At 37.1% G+C, this 11,674-nt stretch overlaps 1 protein-coding gene across 1 annotated transcript in view; it reads right to left on the reverse strand.

The window, feature by feature from the left end:
- Nucleotides 1–5,548, reverse strand: part of LOC129002145 (uncharacterized) — an 85,544-nt gene extending 79,996 nt beyond the window's left edge. The window contains exons 1-3 of the mRNA XM_054429746.1: nucleotides 5,534–5,548; nucleotides 2,753–2,865; nucleotides 1,747–2,299 (exon numbers count right to left, since the gene is read on the reverse strand). Of these exons, the coding sequence (XP_054285721.1) occupies nucleotides 1,747–2,299; nucleotides 2,753–2,865; nucleotides 5,534–5,548 (681 nt within the window). The remainder of the gene's footprint in view (nucleotides 1–1,746; nucleotides 2,300–2,752; nucleotides 2,866–5,533) is intronic.
- Nucleotides 5,549–11,674: the final 6,126 nt, after the last annotated feature.

Consider the following 11,674-nt stretch of genomic DNA (forward strand, 5'->3'; position numbering starts at 1 on the left):
AATATTCAATCGAAGATGGGACACGAGCCAGACGTACCCTCAGCCCTGCTGCTGCTCACATTCATGGATTGATTTTGCGTATTTTGCCAGATGACATTCCAATTCAGTAAAAACATCCCCACAACCCACACTCACAAGTTCAATACCGTCTGTCTGTCAGATGATTAAACTGTGTTCTGCCAAACCAAGGGAGAAATTAAATATTGTTTGGTCTAAATTGACATTGCTGTGGACTATATGACTGGACGATTTTAAAAATCCTGCTTTCGTCACTTCTGTTGGTAATAATGTATATTGTGAATCATAATCTATGCAGTATGCATGTTTAAAAAATGCTAAGTATATCGATCGACACCAATCAATCTTTAGGACAAGATTCAAGAAATCCGTAAAATAGTAAAAAATCAGAAGAGGGGTTCCATAAACAATAAGTGTCTAAAATTAACCATTAAACGAGAATTACTTCTCGTTATACCAATATTTACGTTTTATCCTCAACGATAAACCTTATAGATTTTAGATTTTAGTTATGATCAACCACGCGTCAACGATTTCCTATAATGTTTTAGGGGCATCTCTATCTGAGTATCTGTCCATTTCAAAGAATCGTGTGAATATATTTCGCGAATTAAAGATTAGTTCGAAAACTAACAGAAAGAGCTTGCACTACTAAAATTCTAATCTAATCTTCATGACAAGTTTGAGTCACATTTTTCCCCATTTCAATTAATAAGAAAAAATTAAAAATGAATCAACAAGTAATAGAAGATATAATGAGAACTCCAATTTCAATTTTAGATCTTTAAATGTTAGAATAACTATCATAGACATGACATCATATATTACGTATATCTTATCTGGAAACAAACATTGTGATATTGTATTTGACAACATTTAATGTTGCAAATGCTCCGCGTATTGATGGAGGTTTACTCATTTTAAACCAACTAAATAATTTTAAAATCCTAATTAAACTGCAGTAATAAGTACGCACGTATATACCACTCTAAAAATAACTTTTATAGGTTTAAATAAAAGACAACGATGTTTGAACTGAAAGAGATTCCTAAAGTATACAATTACTATAAAATAGACTGAAGTACTAATAAAAAAATTATCTCCGTCTTGGGCGCTAAGTGTAGTCACAGAGTATGTTTTCTGTGGTGTAGTTGACTAGGCAACTTACGACTAATACCCTGTAAATAAAATCACTTACGGAAAAGGATTTGGCAAAAATAGCATCCAAAAAGGACAATACACAACACATCCGATCCACTGGGAATTTTAAAAACTTTGTATAATCAATCGAGGAAATTTATAAAGAATGAGTCAACTGTTCGCGACTACATCAAACACTGACTAAACAAGCGTCATTCGTATCACTAACCTACATGAAGATTTGTTTAGTGATACCAGAATAATTATGACGCTTGTATTTTACAACTTGTGTGGCACATTTTCATTGTGTTCTCGAGCTTTAATTGTTCTTCCGTATTGAGTTAGGTAAGTTTAATACCGTCTCGTTAACATGGTAAGAAGTAAATTCGCGTTCTTTGTCAGTATTATGGCTAAATGTGGTAAAGATTTCACGAGGAAATCCAGAGCATTCTCGTATAATGAGATATCCAATAATAAACTACCTTGTGATAGTCAAGGAAGTTTCGTTAACGACCGTCTTTGCGATATGAAAGACACTTATCATTGTAGATAAGTGATTTTGAGTTGTATTTGAATTGGCCAACTTACATAAAACTCCTTCAAACGCCACTTGGCTATGGGTATTTTGGTGGAGAAGAACTCTATCTCGGCCAGTCTCCATGTAGCGACGGGTATCTTTGTGTGTAGAAGGGATGGATCCCACTTGTGGTGCACATAGAACAAACATGACGGCAACTGGTTGTAGCAACTGTCGGACATCTCTTCGCAACTGTCTTTCATGCCGTTGCAACTTTCGGAAATGCCGTTGCAGCTGTCATTTATGCTGTGACAACTGTCATTCATGCTGTGGCAACTGTCGGAAATGCTGTGGCAACTGTAATCCATGTCTTTGCAACTGTCGGCGACAATGGCCGCTGTCACTGAAGACCCGAGGGTCCTCCATCGTCGGAGACGCGACAATCGCCTAGTCGTGGTAGAACAGGTCCGGGGAACACACTCGCGACCACGAACAACGTCCTTAGGACCCGTTACCGAAAGGGGAACACAGCGATGGCACCTTAAGTCTTCGTTTGGTATCAGGAAACACAGCGATGACACCTCTTCAGGTAGTAACAGGTAACACAGCGATGACACCTCTAGTCTTCAGGTGGTATAAGGTAACACAGCGATGATACCTCTTGTCCTCATGTGGTAACAGGGAACACAGCGATGACACCTCTTGTCCTCATGTGGTAACAGGTAACACAGCGATGACACCTCTAGTCTTCAGGTGGTATAAGGTGACACAGCGATGAGACCTCTTGTCCTTATGTGGTAACAGGGAACACAGCGATGACACCTCTAGTCTTCAGGTGGTATAAGGTAACACAGCGATGATACCTCTTGTCCTCATGTGGTAGGTAACACAGCGATGGCACTTTAAGACTTCAGTTGGTAACAGGAAACACAGCGATGACACACCTTGTCCTAAATGTGGTAACAGGAAACACAGCGATGACACACCTTGTCCTAAATGTGGTAACAGGTAACACAGCGATGACACCTCTTCGGGTGGTAACAGGTAACACAACGATGACACCTCGCCTCACCTCACCGCGCTGAGTCTGTACCTACACTGACACTGACACTGCCGACTACACGCGGTGGTGGTGGGCCGAGTCGCGCCGAAGCGGTGTCAGTTTCACAACGTCGTGAGTCATTCTCTATCTGTGATGATAGAATATCACGTACTATCGCTTTTATTATCGAAAAATATTTCCATTTATGTTGGTTGAATACAATTCTGGGAAAATATGATCAATGTTTAGTACTGTATTAAAGCGTTGTTTCCGCAGAACCTCTTCTCAGTTTGGGATTACCGTGTGTTCGTATCTATATATCTAATTCCGTAAGCCCAAAATTTTACAATGAAATTGTGAGCGAACTGGAGGCCGTAGAAAGCTGGGAGAGGTCTCATTTTAAAGGTCTGGGCATGAAATTTTGGGGAAAAATATTCATTTTTCTTAATTATGCACCAAAAGGTTATTACAGAATAAAATAATTCACATTTAAATAGCATGGGAATCTAGGTCATGTCTGCTTTGTTTACTTTAAAACATGTGGTTTAACTTTATTTAAAGCATATGGTAATATCATTGACTATTGGCTACAGAAGTTGTATTAATAGTCAAAGGTAGTATGTAATATGTACTGTAATAAGTAAACTATTATAATAAAGCTGAAATAGAATATTCCCAATTTTATGTCTTTTAGTGTAAAAACAGCTGTGATTATATAAATTGAAAGAATTATAACCACACCTCAATGTGTATTATTTTGTTATTGTAAAAATGTTAGTGAAGTGGTAAACAACACAAAGTGAAAATTAGGCTATATCAAATCTTTTAAACATACAATTTGACACTTTTAAACTTTGTATTATTTTGTTATTGTAAAAATGTTAGTGAAGTAGTAAACAACACAATGTAGGCGGTAATTATATCGACCTCCGGACCTCACGCGAAATTAAAATTTTTTTTTCCAAAATGTTCGAAATTTTACGCTGATTTCAAAAATGATTGTAGTTTTTTTCGGAAACGTCCCGTTTTCCCGGAAAATGGGAAAAACGGGAAAAATATTTTTTTGCTCAAAACCCATGTTGTGGGTACTCAAATTGTGCGGAATTTCCTCCTGAACAAGAATATGTAAATTTTATTACGATCGGACCACTATTAAGTAAAATATCACTTAGGTTTAGATTAGGTTAGGTTAGGTTAGGATAGGTTAGTTTAGGTTAGGTTAGGTTAAGTTAGGTTAGGTTAGGTTGGTTTAGGTTAGGTTGAGTTTCGTTACGTTAGGTTAGGTTAAGTTTGGTTAGGTTAGGTTGGTTTAGGTAAGGTTGAGTTTCGTTAGGTTAGGAAGTTTGGTTGGGTTAAGTTAGGTTAGTTTAGGTTAGGTTAGGTTAGGTTGAGTTTTGTTAACCTTCGAATCTAATCCTGTTTAGAATAGGTTAGGTTAGGATAGGTTAGTTTAGGTTAGGTTGGGTTGGTTTAGGTTAGGTTGAGTTTATAAGTAATAACATTCGAGTATTGTAAGTAAACTAACCTAAACTAACCTAACTTAACCAAACTAACCTAACCAAACTTAACCTTACCTAACCTAACGAAACTCAACCTAATCTAAACCAACCTAACCTAACCTAAACTAACCTAACCTAACTTAACCTAACCTAACCAAACTTAACCTAACCCAACCTAACGAAACTCAACCTAACCTAAACCAACCTAACCTAACCAAACTTAACCTAACCTAACCTAACCTAACGAAACTCAACCTAACCTAAACCAACCTAACATAACTTAACCTAACCTAAACTAACCTATCCTAACCTAACCTAACCTAATCTAAACCTAAGTTAGGCTATGTTAGGTTGGGTAACCTGTCCGGTGATGTTTTACTTAAAAGCGATCGTAATAAAAACTACATACCTTGAGGTTATGGTGACGTTATGGTAAACGAGCTTGAGGTTGTGGTTTTCTTAAATCTTGAGATATTTTTTTTTGTTCAGGATGAAATTCCGCACAATTTGAGTACCTACAACATGGGTTTTGAGCAAAGAAAAATTTCCCCGTTTTCCCGGTTTTCAGTGATATTTTACTTAATAGTGGTCCGATCGTAATAAAATCTACATATTCTTGTTCAGGAGGAAATTCCGCACAATTTGAGTACCCACAACATGGGTTTTGAGCAAAAAAAATTTTTCCCGTTTTTCCCATTTTCCGGGAAAACGGGACGTTTCCGAAAAAAACTACAATCATTTTTGAAATCAGCGTAAAATTTCGAACATTTTGGAAAAAAAAATTTTTAATTTCGCGTGAGGTCCGGAGGTCGATATAATTACCAATTAGGCTAGATCAAATCTTTTAAACAAACAATTTGACACTTTTAAACTTAACACTTTTTAATAGATTAATAATGTATAATGTTGGAAGACTACCACGCAGGGGTAGGCCGCCACGCAGAGGTATTGTTCCTCGAAATGAGAACAACAGGCGCCAGATTTGGCGCGATATAAATGGAAGAAGAATAAATGAGCATCCGGATGAACATGAAGTTATTCCTGTGTATAGATTACCACTTTTAAATGAAATTGCATTGCACAGCTTAGGACCAATGAACGATGAGTGCATTCATTGTGGTGCATTGCACTTCATTGATGAATTGACAAGTGGACACTACAACTCTTGCTGCCACAATGGCCTAATACACCTACCACAGCCTCAAAATAACAATGAGCTGCAAGAACTATTTAATAATGCCCATTTTATGAAAAATATAAGACAGTACAATAGCGCTATGGCATTTGCATCTCTTTCGGCAACAAAAAAAGAAGTACCAGGTAACGGACCATATTGTTTTAAGGTACAGGGGCAAATTCACCGTTATATTTCAGACTTATTACCAATTGAACAAACCCCTTCATATGGACAATTATATTTCTTGGATACTGCATTTGCAAACAATATTAGACTACAAAGACCTGAAAATAGTGAACTCAAATTGGAAATAGTGACACGATTATCGGACATATTGTCAGATAACCCTTATTCACAATCCTATAAAAAAGCTTCCGAAATTATGACAAATGAAGGCAATCAAAGCATCACATTAAGGTTTGTAGATAACATTTCTATGGATCTGAGGCGATTCAACAAACCCACCGCAGATGAAATCGCCGGAGTGTTCAATTCTGAAGAAGGTGAACCCCCGCACAATCGCCATGTAGTAATATATAACCGCCAAAGCGGGCCTAAGCTTTTATCAGTATTGAGCCCACATTGTGACCCAATGCTATATCCACTATTGTTTCCAAATGGAGAACCCGGATGGGACCCACAAATGACTCACAATGGGCAACGAAGACAAAGAATGCGTGAAAAACTGACTATGCTACAATTTGCATGCTATAGACTTGCTGTTCGGGTAGGATTTTCAAATATCCATGCTGCAAAAAAATTATTTCAACAATATATTGTCGATTTGTACACAAGAGTTGAAAGTGATAGACTCAATTATGTAAGACACCACCAATCACAGCTCAGAGTTGAACATTACCGTGGATTGCAAGATTTTGTGTTGAACAGAGCACAGTTAGAAAATGTAACTGCGGGTAAAATTGTTGTCTTGCCATCATCATTTGAAGGAAGTCCGCGTAACATGACTCAGCGATATCAAGATGCAATGGCTATCGTGCAGAAATACGGTAAGCCAGATTTGTTTATAACAATGACATGCAACCCTAATTGGACAGAAATACTCTCTTCACTTAAAGACAATGAAACTCCAGCTGATCGCCCAGATATTGTTTCCAGAGTATTCAGATGCAAACTGAATGAATTGAAAAAGGATCTACTAAAGAACAACGTCTTTGGAAATGTTATTGCTTATGTGTATGTAATAGAATTCCAGAAACGTGGCTTACCCCATTGCCATATGCTTATAATTCTGGACGAAGAATCCAAATTTCGTGAACCAGCACAAATAGACCAATGTGTCTATGCAGAGATACCTAATCCCAATGAGTTTCCAAGGCTTCATGACATTGTAGTTCGTAACATGATTCATGGACCATGCGGAGTGCGAAATCTCAATGCACCTTGCATGAAGGATGGAAAATGTTCAAAAAAATATCCTAAAGAGTTCTTGGATGAAACAGTTGAGAACAACAATGGGTATCCACTTTATCGTCGACAAAACAATGCTATCACAGCCCAAAAGGGGGTTCACCAGGTTGATAGTAGAGATGTTGTGCCATATAATCCGTATCTATTGATGAAATATAACGCTCACATAAACGTTGAAGTTTGCTCGAGTGTCCGATCAGTAAAATACTTATTTAAATATGTATATAAAGGATATGACTCAGCTTGCTTAGAATTTGTAAATAGTGTACAGAATGATATGATGAACTTTGATGAAACAATCCGCTTTGCCAATATGCGGTATGTTAGTTCTCATGAGGGTATTTGGCGCCTACACTCAAATGAAATGCATGAACAATCTCATACAATAATTCGCTTAGCTGTTCATGAAGAAGGGTATCACAATGTTTACTTCAGTGCTGGAAATGAAGAGGATGCTCTTCAAACTTCGGTGGATAAACACACAACACTGACAGCATGGTTTGATTTAAACAATCGAGATCTCAATGCACGTGAATATTTATATGCAGATATTCCACAGCACTACAGGTTTGTTTCAAACAAATGGGTACGTCGTCAAAGATGTGGATCGAAAGTAATAGGCAGATTGTACAACGTAGCGCCAAATGACCCAAACAGATTTTACTTACGTATTTTACTTCTGCATGTTAGGGGAGCTACATCATTTGATGATCTACGATTCTACAATGGGATTGTATATGATTCTTTTAAAGAAGCTGCAGTTGCAAGGGGACTCCTTCTTGACGATGCAGAGTGGAATCGTTGTTTAGAGGAATTAAAAAATAGTCAAATGCCAAAACAGTTACGATATTTATTCGCATACATTTGTTGTTTCTGTGAGCCAACATCACCATTGATGCTTTGGACTTCTTTTAAAGACAAATTCATAGAGGACTTCCATGAAATGAGTGTAGATGAGGCTGAAAATGCAGCTTTGCAACAAATAGACACCATTCTTAGAGAAAACGGATTCGATTGTGCCAGCCTCAATTTACCAGTACCAAGAAACACAAACCTTTTGATTAATTTTTACAACGTACATGAAGAGTCTGTACGAGGTGCCGAAATGTACTCCAAACTAAATTGTGAACAAAAAACTGTTGTTGATAGAATTCTCAGTGCGATATCAGGTAATACGATGGAAAGACTGTTTTTCTTAGAGGCTCCAGGTGGAAGTGGTAAAACATTTGTATATTCGTGTCTTCTACATATAATCCGAGGAAGAGGTGAGATTGCATTGGCAGGTGCCTGGACTGGAATAGCGGCATTACTTTTAGATGGAGGAACCACGCTTCATCGTTTATTTGGACTCCCCGTACCTGTACAGCAATCATCTGTTTCAATGATTAAGGTAAATTCTGAAAGAGCATCTACTTTGAGAGATTCTGCGGTTATAATAATAGATAAAGCTTCCATGGTTCCTGCCACTGCGGTTGATTGCATAGATCGTCTATTGAGAGATATTATGAAATGTAAGGATTCCAATCTCTTCAAGGTGCCAATGGGAGGTAAAGTAGTACTTTTTGGAGGTGACTTCAGGCAAGTATTACCTGTGGTGCCACTATCTAACAAGGTACAGATCATTGAAGAATGTCTTCAGAGGAGTAAAATTTGGAAACATGTAACTATAGTGCATTTGAAAGTAAACATGCGTGCAAATGAAAATGAAACAGCATTTTGTGATTGGCTTCTACGCTTAGGTAATGGAATCTTAGAGAGCAATAGGGCAACACCGGCAATTGACATTCCTGATAACTTTGTTCTCTCTGATTGTGCAATTGTACAACATGTTTATGGCAACTCAATAAATCCAGAAAATATTCAAAACTACTCCAATCAAATAATTGTATGTCCTTTAAATGAACAATGTGATAATTTAAATGAAGAAGTATTAAAAATCATCGAAGGAGACTATAAAGAATACTACAGTAATGATGAAGTAGTTTCAGAAGACCCTACAGAGAGGTTGAACATACCAATTGAGTTTATAAATTCAATTACACCATCTGGAATGCCACCACACAAATTAGTTTTAAAAGTTGGTTCAATAGTGATGCTCATAAGAAATATGAACCTAGGGTCTGGATTAGTTAATGGAGTACGATTGGTTGTGTTGGGTATGTCTGAAAAAAGTGTAAGGTTAGAAGTAATTACTGGAGTAGGCAAAGGGAACATATTTTTCATGCCAAAAATAAAACTAATATCTACAGATCCTAATATGCCCTTTAAATTTACAAGGATTCAATTCCCATTGAGATTAGCTTTTGCTATTACTATAAATAAAGCTCAAGGCCAAACATTCTCAAAAGTTGGCATTTATTTGGAAAAACCAGTGTTTACCCATGGTCAACTTTATGTTGCTTTTAGCCGGGTAAAGCGGCCAGATGACGTTAAAATAGTAATAAAACCAAATAGAGACCAAGGAATGGACCAAAATGGATATTATACAAAAAATGTTGTTTTCAGAGAGATTTTGTTACAGAATTAGTATTTTACAATTTGGAAGATGACATTATCTCTATGTGTTGTGTTTTTCTAAGTGAATTTGTCTATATTCAAAGAAATGTATATATATTTAACTAGCTGTAACCCGCGGGCTTTGCCCCGTTTAACTTCTTAATTTTCAAGATTACTGTATCTCGTTCGCATGGCTCAATCACGTCCTGGTTGAAGTTTGTTCGCTACGCTCACTCACCTTTAGGTTGGAGCTCGTTCGCTGCGCTCACTTGCCTTCAGGTTAGCTCGTTCGCTACGCTAACTCGCCTCCAGGTTGAAGTTCGTTCGCTACGCTCACTCACCTTTTGGTTGCAAATTAGCTGTTGTCATAAATGTAAAAGAAATAATAGTGCTGCACCCTGTTGGTAATTTTTGTAACTTTAATGCTATTGAACATCACAGAACAGAACCAACTTGTTAAAATTGAAACAGCTGTTAAGATTCAATAATTCCATTTCTCATAAGGTTAACATGGGAAACTCCAGAGCCACTGGGGCGGAGCCCGAAAGGATTTTTGAAATAAGAATATGCCTATATGTTAATCGGGAATGTGAGCTATCATCATGCCAAATTTCAGCCCAATCCGACCAGTATTTTTCGCGTTCACTTGTCACAAACATACATCCATACATCCATACATCCATCCATCCAAACTTTCTCATTTATAATATTAGTAGGATTAATAGTCATGAAGATTATTATTGGAAATGTTCTTTTGTTGTATTATGATTAGAAAATGTATGTTATAATCACACCACATGAAGAGTCCTTTTGAATTTTTATCCTAAACAGAGCAGACAAAAATGAATTATGCAGGTATGTGATAACTATTATACATTATTATAATATACAAAAAATTTAAACGAGAATTCAAGGTAGGGTACGGTAACCCGTGAGACAAATAATTTGTACAAACAAAATAATTATTAGAATATATAACATAAATATAGGGGCTATTGCCCCTACAAGCCACTAGTAAAATAGTAATCGTAGTATTTATTGTTGTACGGGACCCAAATAGTCTTTGAGATAACATTATAAGGTGCTGTCTAACTACCGAGTCAAGGTGATTCATAAAAATTAATGATATTGATGTTAAGTATCAACTATTTAAAAAAAAAACCTTAGAACTGAATCCACTGGTTACAATGCAATTAGTTATATGTATGGGATCACAATTAAAGTTATTCCTTGTTATTTAGATGTGATACCACGCCCATTGTAATTTTAATTTGTTTTTGTGAGGGAAACGGTCTTGTTACTATTTATTGTTAATTTTTTTTTGAAAGCAAAATTAATTGGTAGCCCAATGACCAACAGCACCTGGGTCCAGAATCACATAAAAATACACGAAATATTTTACACATAATTCTGTTTTACATCTCTTCATCACATCGCTTTCGCACGAAAAGCGCAACTGTCGTCCTATATTATGTCAAGTTTAGCTTAAAAGTTACACAAGGTGTGTGATAATTAACATAATTAACACTGCTACCAGATCTTGGCCTCGCCAAGTTTTATTCTCCTTTCTCCATAGGATTTTAACATTGTTTGCATTTTTATGCTGACGTATGAGAATAATACTCTTGAATAGCTGCTCGATAATCTCGTAGCTTTTGGCGTTGGGTTGTCACTCAAACATTGAACAGTTTACTGACATTTTCTGTAGTCCTACTCTACAGTTCCTTCCTAAATACCCTCCTGAGGACACAGGAGGAGGAATATCCTCCTGAGGAGGAGGAATATCTGAGGACGGGATCAGATTCCAGATCCCGAAACGTTGTGTATTGTTTTTTACAATCGTGATGGAAAATGTTCGCAATAAACCTTTGAACAACACTAAATACCCTAATAGAACATCGAAGGATGACGCCTGCTGTCTGCTGAGCTAGGGCTGGCCTGCTGGTCCCTCCGTACTAAAAGATAATGTTATACACTTAAGGGTTACTGACTACCGGAGTGCGACCAGGACCCACTCCTGCGTTGCTTATGGACTGAAGAAAATGAGTTCGTAGTTTTCAGGGAGATCTAATTTTTAGAAGTACCTATATTTACAAACTTATTTCATTCCCCTACATGTTGCATTTATTACAAAATCCGTTGTCATTTCTCCTCCACGTAGCAATGTAATTGCAGTACCTCAAACATATTTTAGTCATTTGTAATCCGGGATAGTTTAATGTCTCGAGAGTCCTTTGTGGGAGACGAGAAAATTTATAGCAAACCCGATCCCTATCCCAACTGATCCACGAGCCGGACTTCTGTACAACGAGTCCGTGAAGAGCGTTGTAACATTGTAACCCCGCCCATCGATATAC

The sequence above is a fragment of the Macrosteles quadrilineatus genome, unplaced genomic scaffold (assembly GCF_028750875.1).
Source record: "Macrosteles quadrilineatus isolate MER2022 unplaced genomic scaffold, UCM_ALF_1.0 Scaffold_1__1_contigs__length_201487025, whole genome shotgun sequence".
Lineage (NCBI taxonomy): Eukaryota > Metazoa > Arthropoda > Insecta > Hemiptera > Cicadellidae > Macrosteles > Macrosteles quadrilineatus.